We start from the raw sequence: 17,897 nt of genomic DNA on the forward strand, positions 1-17,897 counted from the left end.
TACTTTTTCAGAATGTTAATTACTTGGTTCTATAGGAGAACAGGTATCTGGAACCTTCAAGTTCCCCATTTTTGCTAACTTTCTTCTTCATTTATATTCTTTAGAATTGTATTTTTTACCCATGTTTAGGTGGGTTTTGTTCTAGAAAGTAAAGTTGTGGTATCAGTCCAGTCTGGTTGTTGACTAGAGGGGGCCTTTGATCCCTCTGCTATTGAGAGTAATTTGTTTATAGACTACCTATTCTAGTTCTTCACTTCTTTCTCTTATTTCCCTTTAAAGCCATTATGATATGTTGAGATGCTGTGAAAGAGGCATTTTTCAAGGAAAAAAGAATTGATAATGAGTTGGGTTTCTTTTGTTGTTGTTGTTTTTAATTTAAGTTGATGTGTTTTGTCTATTGGCATTGTTCATTGGGGGAACTGAGATGCTCTTGTTTGCTGATTCTGAATGGATAGGTATATTTTTTTAGAGAAACATGAGCATATGTGTGACAAACTTCTTGTTTGCTTTTCTTGTCATTCCTGATGGCGAAAATCCATGTGTATGATTCTAGGAATCTAAGAAGGTAACATACAGACTTTTTTTTAATAGAACATGTTATGGGAACAAGTTTGAATTTAGAGGAGAGTGTAGTAAAATTAGATATATCAACATTTTATAGTAATGCTAATGAAATGGATTTAAAATTCATGATTTCTTTTATTTTCATTTTTCAGTTTAATTGGTTGGGGTCAGATAAGAAGAGGAGTAACCATCAAGCCAACAGTAGATGATGATTGAAGATTATCAGTTAAATAATACATTTGGATGAAGTTAGAATTTCTCTTAGCAGCCTAGTGGTATAATTTCAGAGCAATACTGGGGATACAGTTCATTACATTAGTAGAAACCGTAAGGTTGTTTTCATTTTCTTCTGATAAAAATTAGCCTCTACTACTAAAATAAATAATAGTGTCTATAACAGATGTCAGAATTGGCATGTTGATGGATTTAATCCACATTTTAGCAGTAATTGATCATTAAACTGTCACATTTGTGCATCAATTCAGGTTTGAAATGAAACTGCTGTTACAACCAGCCTTTTCTATAGCATACATACATACCACTGACCCTGTTTGAAATAAAGTTTTTCTCTTATTTTTTCATGATTTGTCTATGAGTATTTCTGGGCCTGAAGGGTTGTTGTACCAGTCAAAACCTGAAGATACAAAGTCTCCTTCAAAACTAGGTTTCCTTTTTATGCCATATTTTATTTTGCTTTCTCTTTAAAACTTAGAACAAAAATTAACAGCTTCAAATTAAATTGTCCTTTTAGAGCGTAGGTGCTCATTTACATGCACAAACCTTTCCCTCCCTTTACTGTGTTCCTAGACTGAAACATAGGAAGCTTAAACCAATTTTATGTTTTATCTTAACTGTTAAGTTTATATAATTATAACATGGATTCTAATACTAGTCTTTTGTTTTCTATCAAGTAGCAAGTATTTTTCTTTCTTAAAATACTCACTAGAAGTTACTGATTATCAAAATTGACATATTGATGATTTTAATCTACATTTGAAAAAAATAAAAATAAGCGGTTTGCCAAAGGAAGTGTTTAATCTGTTTTTCTTAGCCCACATACATTGAATTGACTTGATCACTAGCCAGTTATGTTTAAAAAGTAATAATTTGAGATATCATAGCCTGGGAGGCTTAACTATTTTCCAATATTGAGTATATTATTTTTAAAAAAGCATAAACACAGTATTAACATTTAGGCTCTTGGGGCAGATAGGTCATAAATTTAAGAGCAAAAACAGTTTTATCTCCCGGAAAATTGCATTCAAGTCTAAAGTTTTGCGTGTGATTTCAGTAGTCTCACAGAGCCACTGGAGTCCTTTCATAAATTCATATTAAAAATTCCTACAATCTAACCTGTGCCTGCAAAAAAACCCCACTACTACACATTTATTGCATGCTTTGCTTGTGCTTTGCACTGTCCCATTTTATATATAGTAATTTGTCACAAAGTTCCACTGAGCTGGGTACAGTTATCACTATTTTACCATTGAAGAAACAGGCATAAGGAAGATAAGAAATTTGCCCAAGTCTCACAGCTAACAAGTAAAGGATTGGAAGTCAAACATGAATAATCTGGCTCCACAGTTTATACCCTTAACCATGAAATTACATGCCTCTTTTGGAGGGTGTATTTTCCAGTTGTTGGGTGCCGTGGTTTATATTTGACAGTGAGATAAACTTTTGTAAATTTGTCATTCAAGAGCTTTTCATTTTTTAAGACTTCTTTTTTCCTCTGCTTTTATTACTTGTTCTCTTACTGTTTTTACCTGCTTATTATAATAATGCTTATTCTGTTACTGTTAAGAGTAAGTACAGATAAAGTAGACTTAAGTGCATCTTTCAACATAAGGAAATAAATGTCTAATACTGTTTTTGGCTAGTATAATTTACTGGCTATTAGTATAGCTGTGCCAGCATAATTTTATTATCTACCTAGCATATTGTTTAATATTTGACCTTTGGTTTCAACAGTAATTTTAGCCAGAAGTAAAGTGTTTGGGAATTTTATTTTCATAGAAGATCAGAGAATATTTACATTTGTGTGAGCACGGGATACAATGAACAAAAGCACTTTTAAGTTTGGTTTCTACAGCATAACTAGGATATAGCCTATGGTTTTTTATTCGTTCATTAACAACAAATCAAAGACATGCTACAGATCATAAGCTCCGTATTTAAAGTAGTACTTAGCTGGCAGTAAGATCATTGAGAGAATATGTAGAGCTTTTTTAAAAAATAATCTTTCCTCAAAATGTAATAATTCTTCTGAAGTTAGTTTTGTATGAATTATGTTTGTGTGAAAAATTCATGTAGTTGAAGCATGGGAAGCAAAAGGTCCACTGCTCATTCTGTAATTATTTGTGGCCATGGAAGACCAGTTTTGAAAAATGAAATGAGTTGGAAGGAGGTAGTGATTTCAAAGGCTAATCATGAGGGGAGAAAAAAATAGTAGCTTTCCCTACCATTTCTCCTTTAATATCTCTGAAAAGTCATGAATGGTGAAAAATGTTACTTTGGATGATGATTTCTTCTGTATTTGTTGTTTGCCTGTTTCTGATACAAGTACAGCAAACTTTTAGGGCTCATACAGGTAACAAGTGAGCAAAAGGCCCCAAAACAAAAAATTAAGTAAAAGAAAATAGTAACAGATGAAGGATATTTTTACTTGTGATGGTAGCAATGGTGATAATAATTTGGATTCTAAACATCCAAGATAAAATTTCACCTAGATGGGCTTCTTTATTACTTTGCTGTTAAATGATACAACGTAAGTCTAAAACACTGTAGATTTTAGTACTAGGAGTGAAAAAAGTAAAGTTAAGAAGTTTATATACTCTCATCAACCTACCTCTCACTCTACACTCAGAGTGGCAGTTTTAAAAATGCTTGTTCATATGTGTGCCTACTCTATAGTTAATATTTCTGTTCTTTTACAGAAAATGATCGTATTAGCTAAAGAACTTTAGCCATCTGTTTATGCAGATGTATTAATTGAATGTCCTTTCACTGTTCAGAGAACACAGTCTTCAAAGTAAATCTTCCTGGAAAAATGTGCTTTGTAGAATGGAAAACTAAATGTACTTCATGTAGAATTTTGAAGTATCGAGAGGAGGGAAGAGTTGAGGAGTAATGTTTGTAAATGAAATAATTATTTAGACAAGTCAGGTTAAGTTTGCTCTTTTTTTCTAGTTGAGGATTTTCATCTATTAGTATGAATTTTTCTTTTCTTCAGTTAATTTTTTAAATTAGGCATGCTGACTTAGAATGAACTGAAGAAGTATTCTCCAACATTTTGGATGAATTTGTGCAGAACTGATATTTTTGCTAAAGTGAAGGAAGTCAGTCAAAGCCATAAAATCCATCTGAGTTCTTTTTTTTTCATATTTATGGAAATATTTTTACCTGCAATTTATTTTTTTAAAAATTATTTATTTATTTTTGGCTGCGTTGTGTCTTCATTGCTGTGTGCAGGCTTTCTCTAGTTGTGGCGAATGGGGGCTGCTCTTCCTTGCAGTGCGCGGGCTTCATTGTGGTGGCTACTCTTGTTGGGGAGCACGGGCTCTAGGCATGCAGGCTTCAGTAGTTGTGACACACAGGCTTTAGTAGTTGTGGCACACAGGCTCAGTAGTTGTGGCACATGGGCTTAGTTGCTCGACGGCATGTGGGATCTTCCCAGACCGGGGCTTGAACCCGTGTCCCCTGCATTGGCAGGCAGATTCTTAACCACTGTGCCACCAGGGAAGCCCTTACCTGCAATTTAAATTCCTTTCTTTAGTGTAAGCTATTCATGAGTGAGTTACGGTAGTTTCTGTCTCAAAAATTTGTTCATTTCATGTAAGTTCTGGATATTTTGGTAGAAGTTACTCATGAGATTCCATTATCTTCTGGCTACACTTGAGTCTGTAGTGTTATAACTAGTTTCATCCCTGATACTGGTAATTTGAGCCTTTTTTTTTTTCCTACTCAGCTAGGCTAAAGGTTTATGAATTTATTCATCTTATCAAAGAACCAGCTTTGGCTTTTTTCTTTATTGTTTTCCTTTTTCAGTGTTCATCTCTGCACTTAAAAAATATTTTATCCATTTCCTTTTTCTAAATCTGATTTACTCTTCTCTTTTCCTCAGTTGGAAGCTTAGTTTTCTCCCTAACACACCGTTTAGTATTATACATTTCCCTCTATGTACTAATTAAGTTACATCCCACAAATGTGAAAAGTTCTATTTTCATATTTAATTTATATAAAATTTTTCCTTTGTAACTTTCTCTTTGATCCATGAGTATTTAGAAGTATTTGATTAGTTCTCAAATATTTGGGATTTTTCCAGATATCTTTCTGTTACCGGTATCTAATTTAATTTCCTTGTAGCTCAAGAAAGTACATTTTGTTTTTATTTTTAAACTTTGTTAAGGTTTGTTTTGTGGCCTAGAATATGGTATATTTTGAATATTTTATATGCGCTTGAAAAGTACATGTTTAGTGCTGTTAGACAGGAATGCTTTTGATGGAGGGTGGAGGGAATAAAAAGTGCTCACTGAACTGAGAAGGCATCCTGAGAACTAAAAATGAGACAGACAGCTTCATATAATTAATGGTTCAGTTTATTACAGGGTAACCTAGCGGGTGGGACCTGAATCAGACAGTGGTCCATAAACATTTGCAGCTGCACTCTACACTATCGAGGGGCCATTAGGACAGTTTTATAGTTAATCTAGGGTATCGGGGTACATGCTTAGAAACAGGATGTGCAACCCTAAGTCAAGGTTTACAGTTGGGTAACTAGTCTGGTGTGTGCTGGGAATATGTCAGCAAAGGTCTTCATCATTGTATCCAAGCCACTGTAAACAATATCAATTAACTAAAGCCCTTGACAACAGAAGTGATTTACTGAACCATACTGGGTAGGTTGAGCGAAAGACAGGGGTAATGGTATGGGCCTAAGATGGTATCACTTCTACTAAAAACCTTAATACTTCTTTAACTGTCAATTAGGTCAAAATGACAGTGCTTCATAGGTCTGTATCCTTACAGATATTTTACCTACTTGTTTATTAGTTTTTGAGAGGAATATTGAAGTCTCCAGTTCTATTTGTATATTTGTGTCTCTCCTTTAATACCTATGAAACTTTTTAAAGATAACTTTATTGAAATACAGTTAACATACCATATAGTTCACCCATTTAAATTATACAAAACAGTGGTGTTTTAGTGTATTCACACCTATGTGAACAGTCACCACAATCAATTTTAGAGCATTTCCGTACCTCAAATATACTGTATTCTTTAGTATTACCCACCATTCCTCTCTCTGTATATCATGCACCCTTGACAAGCCCTAAACACCATTAATTTACTTTCTGTCTGTAGATTTCCCTGCTTTGGACATTTCATGTGAATGGAATCATAATCTGGTCTTTTGTGCATCTTCACATAGCATGTTTCCATCCTTTGTTGCTGTTATAGCATGGACCTTCATCTATACGATTTCATTTTTTATGGGCAAACATTCCATTGTATGACTGTACCACGCTGTGTTATCCATTTGCCAGTTGATAGACACTTGGTTTCCACTTTTTGACTTATAAATAATGATGCTATAAGCATTCATGTACATGTCTTGGAATGGATATATGTTTTAATTTCTGTTGGGTATACACCAAGAAGTGGAACTGCTTGATCATATAATTATGTTTAATCATTTGAGGAACTGAGATTTTTTTCCAAAGTACCTGTGCCATTTTACATTTCCACCAGTGATATATGAGAATTCTGATTTCCATACCCTCATCACACTTTTTCATACTTCACTGTTTTATTCTACTGATCCTAGTAAGTGAGAAGTGATAGCTTATTGTGGTCCTGACTTGAATCATACGACTGAAGATTATTTGCTCTTTTTTTTAATTGATTAATTCGTCTTGCTGAGTTTTAAGAGTTATTTATATACTCTGGATACAAGTGCTTTATCAGGTGTCATTTGCAATATTTTCTCTTATGGGTTGATTTCATTGTTTTGATAGTGTCCTTAGAAGCATATTTTTTCCTTTTTTTCTTCCAGTGTTATTGAGATATAATTGGTATACAGCACTGTGTAAGTTTAACATGTACAGCTTAATGATTTGACTTACATATACCATGTAATGTTTATCACAAGAAGTTCAGTGAATATTCATCATCTCTTATAGATACAAAATTAAAGAAATAGAAAAAACATTTTTCCTTGTGATGAAAACTCAACAACTTTCTTGTATAACATACAGCAATTTTAATTATTTTTATCATTTTGTGCATTTCATCCCTAGTACTTATTTATCTTAAAAATGTTTGTACCTTTTGACCACCTTCAATGAGTTCTTGCTCCTCCCACCCCATCTCTGGTAACCAAAAATCTGCTTTTTCTGTGACTTTGTTTTTTTTGTTGTTGGTTGGTTTATTTTTGAAATATAATTGACCTACAATATTGTGTTAGTTCCTGTTAGACAACATAGTGATTCGATACTGTATACAAGTCCATTCTTTCTCCATTGTATAGTCCTGGATTTTTTGTTCAATAGAAATAAAATAGAGTTTTGTATATTGATCTTGTATTCTGCAACCTTGGTGAACTCATATATGAATTCTAATAGATTTTTTAGTGGATTCCTTAAGATTTTCTAACTATAAGATCATGTCATCTTCTAATAAAGTTTTACTTCTTCCTTTCCAGTATGGATGCCTTTTTTCTTGTCTGATTTCTAGAACTTTCTCTTGCCTAGCCACCTAGAAATTCCAGTACAATTTTGAATAGTGGTGACAGTAAATATTATTTTCTTACACTTAAGAGAACATTATCCAGTATTTTGCCATTAAGTATAATGATTTTGTTGTCTTTTGGTAGGTGTTCTTTATCAAATTTAGGAAGTTCCTTTTTATTCTTTGCTGAGTGTTTCTATTGTGAAAAGGTTTGCATTTTATGTTTTTTTCTGCATCTGTTCAGTTCATCATGTGACTTTTGCTGTTTATTCTGTTGATATTATATATTATATTGATTAAATTAAGATTATATAGTTGACCCTTGAACAACATGGGTTTGGACTGTGCAGATTCACTTATATGCAGATTTTTATCAATAAATATATAGTCAGCCCTCCATATTCACAGGTTTTGAAACCCATGGATGCAGAGGGCTGATGGTACTACATCATTTCTGTAAGGGACTTAAGCACCCAAGATTTGGGAATATGCAGGGGCTCCTGGAACCAGTCCCCCTTTGATACTGAGGTATCACTATTCATTTTCTGCAGCTATCATATAAAGTACCACAGATGAGGTATCTTAACAGAAATTTATTCCCTCATAGGTATGGAGGCCAGAAGTCTGAAATCATGTGTTGGCAGATTTGGTTTCTTCTAAGGCCTCTGCTTGGCTTGCAGAGGGCCACATGATGCTTTCTCCTCAGATCTTTCCTCTGTGTGTGTACCTCCCCGATATCTCTTTATTTTTGTAAATTTCCTCTTATAAGAACACTACACTGGTTTAGGGCCCACCCAATGACCTCGATTTGCTTTAATTGCCTCCTTAAAGGCCTATCTCCAAATTCAGTACTATTCTGCGTTTGGGGGATGGGGACACAATTTACCCCAGAACAATGTGGTATGTTGTATTGATTAAATGTCATATTTTGATTCATATTTTGAGGTATTGATTTGTCATTTTCTTGTGATATCTTTGGCTTTCTTGTTACTGTAATGCTGGTATTGTGCTATGAATTTTGAACTGTTTCCTACTCATTTTTTGGTAAAAGTTTAAGGAGGGTTTGTGTAATGTTCCCATTTTCATTTGTTGTAGTCGTGAGCTCTGTTTTTTTGTCAGTCTGCCTAAAGTTTTGTCAATTTTATTCTCTTTCCAAGAACCAACTTTTGATTTCATTGCTTTTCTCTGTTGTTTCTTCTCTACTGTTACTTTCTTTGTGCTACCAGCTTTTGGAACCTCTGCCTTTTTTATTCCCTAAGGTGTAAAGTTAGATTATTGATTTGAGACTTTTTTTTAAAATTTAGGCTTTTACCGCTGTAAATTTCCCTTGATCCCTAGCAACCAGTGATCTTCTCTTTGTCTCCATACTTTTGCCTTTTCCAGTGTGTCTTAGAGTTGGAATCACACAGAATGTATCCTTTTCAGATTGACTTCTTTTACTTAGTGCTTCTATTTAACTTTCCTCCATGTCTTTTCATGGCTTGGTAGTTCATTTCACTGTAGCACTGAATAATATTCCATTGTCTGGGTGTACCACAGTTTATACTAAAGTATGCTTATATAAAGATTATCCCTATTCTGTTGTCTGTTGCTTTCTGAAAGTGTACTTTTTTTTTTTTTTTTTTTTTTTTTTGCGGTACACGGGCCTCTCACTGTTAAGGCCCCTCCCGCCGCGGAGCACAGGCTCCGGACGCGCAGGCTCAGCGGCCATCGGCTCACGCGGCCCAGCCGCTCCGCGGCATGTGGGATCTTCCCAGACCGGGGCACGAACCCGTGTCCCCTGCATCGGCAGGCAGACTGTCAACCGCTGCGCCACCAGGGAAGCCCTGAAAGTGTACTTTTATAAATACAAATTCTTTTATGAAAATTAAAAGAAGAAATAAATTAGACAAGAGTCATTGTTTTTTCAAAAGATGTCATACCTTTTCAAGAGCTCTTATGGCAAGAACTGTTAACTTTTAATCATACAATGTAAGTCTGTATTACATGGTTTATATATTATATAGACCGATGCTACTGGAACTATGATTTTTGGAGGGATGTAATCTATGAACAGTTTTTCTGACCCATCTATGACAAGATAGTACAAAAATTGAGACTAAGAGCTTAGAAACTTTTATAGCTATTGACGAAGTATTTTTCCTGTCTGAATCTAATTCCCTTCACTTTTAATTTATTTTTATAATATTTTACAAAAGCATCAGCCTACAGTAGGTTGGTAAATTAAAAATTAAAGGTAATTCTTTACTGCAGAAAACTTGAGCAGCACTGATAAAGGGTACATTCTCTGGCTTCAAGTGGTATCATTTGATATGAATAATTGGTAAAAACATAGCAATGTCCTGACCCTGGTATCAAAATTTAAGAATACACCAAAATACTTAACTAGTTAGAGAAGAAACAAAAATGAAAATAATGAACTAGTTAGAACCAACAGTTAAAAAAAAAAAGTGGGATTTATCAAAATTTCTGTTTTAAAGCTGAGATTGATCAAAGTTTCTGTTTTAAAGCTGAAGTGCTTGGATAAAGAACTAATAATTTAGTATGCAAGTGATGTACCTCTATTAAAAACACTGCCAAATATGTTAATAAATACACAGTTTAGATAGGTAGAAATGAAGAACTCTGTTTTGCCCTCATAAATCGATTCATGATTGGGGAATAGTTAAAGGTTGATAAGCAGCCATGCTAAACTTAATATCAGCTTTTTAATTTACATCTCCAGGACAGCTGTAAAAAAAGCTATCACACATCAGCCATCAGAAAGTGTGAAAGAGACCAAGGGTCTGTGCATGCAATTATTTGAAAGGCAAGACCCTGAAAAGACACATAATAGCTTGTTCTGCATTCTATTAGAACTTTGTTTTGTGATGATGAATCAGATAGTATCTTAGGAGACTGGGAAATGTGACTTTTACTTGCAAAGCCATGTGTCCAACTACAATTCTGTTAAAATTATAGATAAAATTGTGGAGAGAAAAGATGTTGGACAATTAGCAGTCTTCTATAAATGACAAAAGATAAATGCGTAGAAAAGAGTGAAAAGAAAATATAAAACAAATTTATAAAAGACAGCCAAGAAAAATAATCAAGGATACTAAACATTAATATTTTAAAAGAATGTAAAAAATTGACTAATTGCTTGCATCACTGACTGGTAAATATAGAATTCATAAAGAATAATAGTCATAAAAGAGAAAATGATATATTTGATAAAAATTGAAAAACATGTATATTTTGAATCACTTTAGAAATATACATTTTAAAATTCACAAATAGGCCATTTAAAAATAAAATCTGTAGGGCTTCCCTGGTGGCACGGTGGTTATGAATCCACCTGCCAATGCAGAGGACATGGGTTTGAGCCCTGGTCCAGGAATATCCCACGTGCCGCAGAGCAACTAGGCCCGTGTGCCACAACTACTGAACCCATGCCTCTGTGCTCCACAACAAGAGAAGCCACCGCAATGAGAAGCCCACGCACCGCAACAGAGAGTAGCCCCTGCTCCCCGCAACTAAAGAAAGCCTGCATGCAGCAATGAAGACCTAATGTAGCCAAAAATAAATTTATTTAAAAAAATAAAATATATGGAGTTCCTAATGGAATCAAGAAATGAAAATGAAATAAAAATTGATGAATCCTCTACCACAAATACATGCACACAAAGTAGGCTTTATAGCAGAACTTTGCCCAGCTTATAAGAAAACAGTATCTTGTCCTAAATATTCAGATAGTAATTTAAAAGGGAATTACACCCAACTCATGTAAGAAGTTAACCTTTGAGATAACCTTGTTATCAAAATGAGATCTTACACATGAAAAGACAATTAACCAACCATTACTTAAAAACACGAACATGAAAATAGTAGGTGACTTCATTGGAGCAATCAAAGAGTTATGACTGAGTAGAATTCATCATAAAGGAGTCATCAGTCATTTTAGGGAAGCAAATAATTAGACCCATGTCAGCTGACTGAGTAACACACTGAATGAATCAGGACTCTCTGGGAGGTGTGCTCACAGTAATACCTTCAGCCCAATTTCAAATTATATTGCTCCTTTTTTATTTTTTAACATCTTTATTGGAGTATAATTGCTTTACAATGGTGTGTTAGTTTCTGCTTTATAACAAAGTAAATCAGTTATACATATACATATGTTCCCATATCTCTTCCCTCTTGCGTCTCCCTCCCACCCTCCCTATGCCACCCCTCTAGGTGGTCACAGAGCACCAAGCTGATCTCCCATTGCTATGCGGCTGCTTCCCACTAGCTATTAGTTTTACATTTGGTAGTGTATATATGTCCATGCCACTCTCTCACTTTGTCCCAGCTTACCCTTCCCCCTCCCCGTGTCCTCAAGTCCATTCTCTAGTAAGTCTGAGTCTTTATTCCATCCTGCCCCTAGGTTCTTCATGAACTTTTTTTTTTTTAGATTCCACATATAAGTGTTAGCATACAGTATTTGTTTTTCTCTTTCTGACTGACTTCACTCTGTATGACAGTCTCTAGGTCCATCCACCTCACTAGAAATAACTCAACTTCGTTTCTTTTATGGCTGAGTAATATTCCATTGTATATATGTGCCACATCTTCTTTATCCATTCATCTGTCGATGGACACTTAGGTTGCTTCCATGTCCTGTTGTAAATAGAACTGCAGTGAATTTTGTGGTACATGACTCTTTTTGAATTATGGTTTTCTCAGGGTATATGCCCAGTAGTGGGATTGCTTGGTCGTATGGTAGTTCTGTTTTTAGCTTTTTAAAAAGGAACCTCCATACTGTTCTCCATAGTGGCTGTATCAGTTTACATTCCCACCAACAATGCAAGAGAGTTCCCTTTTCTCCACACCCTGTCCAGCATTTATTGTTTGTAGATTTTTGATGATGGCCATTCTGACTGGTATGCGATGATATCTCATTGTAGTTTTGATTTGCATTTCTCTAATGATTAATGATGTTGAGCATTCTTTCATATGTTTGTTGCAATCTGTATATATTCTTTGGAGAAATGTCTAATTAGGTGTTCTGCCCGTTTTTGGATTGGGTTGTTTGTTTTTCTGGTATTGAGCTGCGTGAGCTGCTTGTGAATCTGGGAGATTAATCCTTTGTCAGTTGCTTCATTTGCAAGTATTTTCTCCCATTCTGAGGGGTGTCTTTTCATCTTGTTTATGGTTTCCTTTGCTGTTAGAAAGCTTTTGTTTCATTAGGTCCTGTTTGTTTATTTTTGTTTTTATTTCCATTTCTCTAGGAGGTCAGTCAAAAACATCTTGCTGTGATTTATGTCAGAGTGTTCTGCCTATGTTTTCCTCTAAGAGTTGTATAGTGTCTGGCCTTACATTTAGGTCTCTAATCCATTTTGAGTTTATTTTTGTGTATGGTGTTAGGGAGTGTTCTAATTTCATTCTTTTACATGTAGCTGTCCAGTTTTCCCAGCACCACTTATTGAAGAGACTGTCTTTTCTCCATTGTATATTCTTGCCTACTTTATCAAAAGTGATCATTTTTTGAAATGTCACTATAAATTCATAAATGTGGACACCATTGATATATTTGACTCTTTTGTAGTTAATATAGTTTTGATACAAATATTCTCATCTTTAGCAAATGGAATCCTCTTTTTATTGGGTTGTGACATGTTTAGAAACACTACTAATTTTTAATACTTTATTTTCTTAATTTATGGTATAAGATGTCCTAGCCAGGGAATTGTCTTTTCTTTAAGGAAAGCTGTTTGCTTTTTGTGGGAAATGATATATAAAAGCCCCAAACCATGTATGAGGGGTGCTTATTGCTGCTGATTATTTTTTCTAGGCTTCATATATTGATTTTTACCTATTTAGTAGTGCTAGTTTTTCATCCCTTGTGACTTATAACTATAAAGTATAATTAAGCTGGTGGTGATTTTTAGAAATTAAATAACCTTATTCAACAAGTGTGAAAAATACTGCTTGAAAATCACCTCATTGACCATCAAAATTTTAAACTAATTTTATTTGCTGAATATGTATGGACTAAATATGCAGGTTAAAATTTATACTTGATATTATTTTATAGATGCAGCAAATTACAGCACAACATGCAACTTGCTCATTGTCCAAGGTAAATGATAAATTTTTATAAGTCATGCTTAGGGTGATAGTTAATTTTATGGGTCAGGTTGGCTAGGACAGGTTACCCAGATATTTGGTCCAGCATTATTTGACGTGTTTCTGTAAAGGTGTTTTTTCAAATGAGGTTAACATTTTTAGGAAAACAGATTACCCTCCGTAATATTGATGGGCTTCTATCGATCAGTTAAAGGCTTGAAGAGGAAAAGGCTGCCTTCAGACCATAGCATCAACATTTTCCTTGGTCTTCAGCCTGCTGGCCTACACTGCAGATTTTGGACTTCTGCAGCTCCATAATCTCCTGAGGCATTTCCTTAAAATAAATCTGTCTTTCTCTCTCTCTGTCTCTCTGTCCTGTCTCTGTGTCTCTGTCTCTGTATGTCTCTCATTCTTTCACTGTTTATCTTTGCTTCTTTTTTTTAATGTTTAAAAAAATTAAATGGAGTCGGGAGGCCAGCAGGGAACTTGCACACTCTGTGAGGTAGCAAGCCCAACAGGAAGAAGAAAGACTTGTCTTCTTTCCTGGCAAGGACTCAGCCAATGAAAACCCCTGAACTCTGTTTACTACAGCACTCCATTACTTCTTTCTCCTCTCTATAAAAGTATTCTCCTTCTTGTGCTACGTGGGATGTGCAAATGGCTCGGTCACAGTTGCAGACCCCAAACTAATTTTCTGCTAATTTTGAACAAACCCAAACTTAACTTTTCTTAAAACTGAATTGGACTACAGTGGCTCTAAAATTTCCAAAACTGAATGCAATGCCTCTTTCAGTTTGTATTCGGAAGCTGCCAGAAGTTATCAGAAGTCTAAAATTTCCTCTTTGCGAAACGAGATTTTTAAGATTAACTGAGGCAAGGAAATGATAAAGACAGATAAAATGGTTTCCAAAGCCTCAGGCTTCTCTTCCTTGGCTTCTTTGTCTCAGGCTCTGCCTCTGTGCCATCTTCCTCCTTTTCTTGTACCTATGCCTCCCCTATACCCTCAAATCCTCTATACTAATTCTATTAACCAAACTTCCTTTTTCCCTGAAACTCTCCCCACCCCCTTTTCCTCTGTACCCATCGGAACTTGTCCCTTTAAAATTAAGCCTTCTAAGGATCCAGAAGCTAAACCCTTAATTTCTTATTCTCACTGGACTAAAGCTGAACTGCAAGCCATAGTCAAAGATTTTCCTAACATAACCAAAGACTCTCATAGATTTGTTAACGAAATTAATATATTCATTCAAACTTACCAACCTAGTTTCTCTGATTTATATCAGCTGATAATGTGCTGTGAAGGGCATGCCCAGCCTCAGGTGAAAACCCCTAATTGGGAAAGTCCTCAAAGGTCTCTAGAATTACAACTGGGAGATGAGCCCACTAACTTATTATATGATCACGCTCAGACGGTCATCAGGCAACTTCATGGAGAAATTCCTAGGGCTTTTCCAAAGCCTGCTGGTTGTAACGAAATTCAGGCTTGCACACAAAATCTGATGAACCTGTTCATGACTATTACAATTGACTTCAAATAATTGTTGAATTCTTGTTCTTCCTTTAAATGTTGATTCCCCTGGGTAGCTTTTAACTCTTGTTTACTAATGGACTAAATAAGGATTGTTTTCCCCTTGTGGTTAAAAGGACCAGGATGGAATGGGAAACTATGTCCATGCAGATTTAGTTTATCTGGTAAACCAGCTCTCTCACCTTCTAGGTAAGCCACCTAAAAGGAACACTGCTGAAATTCTTCATCTTCAACTCCAGCAAATGAAGTCTCCTAAAAGAAAAAAAAAAAAAAAAAAAAAAATCCCTCTAGTTTCTACTGTTTTTGCCAAGAGGCAGAGATTGAAAAAGAGATTGTTAATTTAGGCATTTCAGGCACCTTGACCCAGTAACCAGCCTTTCACGTCCTCCCAGTTCTCAGTGATGGAGCTCTGAGGAACTACAGGGGCTCTTCCCACTCCTCCCTGTTAAGCAGCTTGGGGAAGCAGTTCTCCTCACTCAGGATGAACCTGCTTCCGGCCCTAACTGGCACTGGAGCCACACTCTTGGTGCTCTACCCGCCTACTACCAAGAGCCCCTGCCTTGGATCACTGAAATCTTTCAGAGTGGGATCTCTAACGAACCTCAAGAGGTTCCTGTCTCTGAACCTATGCCCTTTTGTTCAGGAGCTTTGACAGACACACACCCTTTTCTCACTGGTTCCTCCACCCCTTTTCATGTATTAGGCAGAGACTTCTTACAGGAGCATCATGCTGGAATTGCTCCTCCCCAAAATGGAAACTAATTCTAGAATTGACAGTAGTCATCAAAGTCATCAACCAGGTGAATTAAATGACCCTTTGACATCTTTTATGTGTTGCGTCTCTGTCAGTACGAGAGCACATTCTGGAAAAGCTGATCATTTGTCCCTATTGAATCAGCTACCACCTCCGTATGGGCAAAATCTCCAGCTGGTATTGGCAAAATTCACAGCCACCCCTCCCATCAAGATTCTCATAGGGCTTCCCTGGTGGCACAGTGGTTGAGAGTCCGCCTGCCGATGCAGGGGACACGGGTTCCTGGCCCGGTCCGGGAGGATCCCACATGCTGCAGAGCGGCTGGGCCCGTGAGCCGTGGCCACTAAGCCTGCGCGTCCAGAGCCTGTGCTCCGCAACGGGAGAGGCCACAACAGTGAGAGGCCTGCATACCACAAAAAAAAAAAAAAAAAAAAAAAAAGGTTCTCATAGATCCCCTCAAAACCTCTTACCAGAATTACTCAATATCCTGTAAGGCCAAGTGTTGCTATTACAAATAACCATGTTTTCATAGAGCAATATTTTCACAGTGCACTCTCTGAAGATGAAGACCTGAAGCATCACACCTTGCAACTTAGAGATTTTGTGTCTTGGAAAAGATACCTTCAGACAGATTATTTTCAACTCAGTGGAGGGACCTTTATCAGGTACAGCTAAACAACCATGTGGCATCAATCTCCAGGGAAAGACTCTTGGATTCACGTGGCACACCTAAAAATAAAAAGCACTGAACGCTGACTGGACCTGTGCATTATCTGGTGACCTTAAACTAAAGACTCCTTGGAATAGAAGTAGAAAACATCTGATGAGACAGCTTTCTGAAGACATCCAGACCAGGACTGATGAAAATTTGTCACCAAACCTCTGATGATGACATACTGCTTTAGATGGTCTGCAGTGTCTATGCTCTATGTAACATATGAACTTTAGATAAAAGATCCCTGAGAGTTCTCCTTCCTACCCCTGCCTATTGCTTGAATATGACCTCAGTACGATTCCAATCTGTACACATTCTGACTGATGTGAGAAAATACACCCAGGAAAGGTCCTTCCTGACCCTGAGGGACAAAACTGCTGAAACTAGAAAAGCTGACTTTTGATCAGTGATGCTTTCAGAAAAAAATCTTGATCAAAAGGGGAAAATGAAAAATTTTAATAAACAGAAACCTCTATATAATGAAGTTGAGAGACTGGAATGGGAAGCTCTCATGCTCTGCAAAAATAGTAGACCCCAGCAGGAAGAAGAAAGAGTCCTTTTCTTCCCTGGCAAGAACTCAGCCAATGAAAGCCCATGGGCTCTCTGTTTACTACAGCCCTCATAACTTCCTTTTCCCCTCTATAGAAGTGTTCTCCTTTGCTTATTGTGCTGGAACTTGTGTGTGGCTCACCCATGGTTGCAGACTGTGAATAGCAATTCTATGCTGATCTCAAAACCCCTCCCCTTTTTTCCTGAAGAAATAACTGGGTTTGTTATAGGTCAACACTGGAGAACACTGACTAATACAGATTATGGGTACTGAGAAGTGGGATGCTGCAATAACAAATCCCTAAAAATGTGGAAGCTGCTTCTTTTTTTTTTTTTTTTTTTTGTGCGGTACGCGGGCCTCCCACTATTGTGGCATCTCCCGCTGCGAAGCACTGGCTCTGGACGCGCAGGTCCAGCGGCCATGGCCCACGGGCCCAGCCGCTCCGCGGCACGTGGGATCCTTCCAGACCGGGGCACGAACCCGCGTTTCCCGCATTGGCAGGCGGACTCTCAACCACTGCGCCACCAGGGAAGGCCAGTCTTTCTAAATTTTCCTTTCGTGTATTTCTTTGTGAAAGTGAAAGCACTTCTGAACGTTTTTATTGTCAGGCGCAGTTTCTTATATGGAGTTCCCCAAAGGCAAGAACCAAGCACATCTTCGTCACTCTGTGTCCAGAATTTTGTAGGCCCCTCCCCTAATACTAAAACAATGATCAATAATTTTAATACAAGATAGAATGTAGGAGATCCTTTAAAACTCACGGTGATGTTAGGTGTACTAAAGGTCTTACTGTAACTACTTTAATATTTTATAATGTTAAACAATTTCACATCTCTATTCATACTTCTTCATTTTATCATAAGTATCTTGTATTTTTACATGTATTTCTGGTAAAATGATTTGTCATATAGTGGTATTTCTTTACTGCTATCCATAAATGTATTTGAAATACAAATGACTTTGCATT

The 17,897-nt window shown here is 36.4% G+C and overlaps 2 protein-coding genes across 5 annotated transcripts in view; both read left to right on the plus strand.

Annotated features, from left to right (window-relative positions):
* LOC309978914 (eukaryotic translation initiation factor 2 subunit 3-like) overlaps positions 1–17,253 on the plus strand; it is a 38,632-nt gene extending 21,379 nt beyond the window's left edge. For 3 of the 4 annotated variants that reach the window (XM_082865591.1, XM_082865592.1, XM_082865593.1), the window contains one exon: positions 717–3,311. In XM_082865591.1, coding sequence (XP_082721717.1) covers positions 717–780 — 64 coding nt within the window. In that variant the 3' untranslated portion in view covers positions 781–3,311. Of the gene's footprint in view, positions 1–716; positions 3,312–13,351; positions 13,397–16,213 lie in introns of those variants that run through there. The other variant, XM_082865594.1, reaches the window with a different exon arrangement.
* Positions 13,151–17,897, plus strand: part of LOC309978913 (zinc finger X-chromosomal protein-like) — a 61,580-nt gene continuing 56,833 nt past the window's right edge. Inside the window, exon 1 of the mRNA XM_082865589.1 lies at positions 13,151–13,396. The gene's annotated coding sequence lies outside the window, so the exon portion shown is untranslated. The remainder of the gene's footprint in view (positions 13,397–17,897) is intronic.

This window comes from Leucopleurus acutus, assembly GCF_964270905.1.
Source record: "Leucopleurus acutus genome assembly, chromosome: Y".
Taxonomy (NCBI): Eukaryota; Metazoa; Chordata; class Mammalia; order Artiodactyla; family Delphinidae; genus Leucopleurus; species Leucopleurus acutus.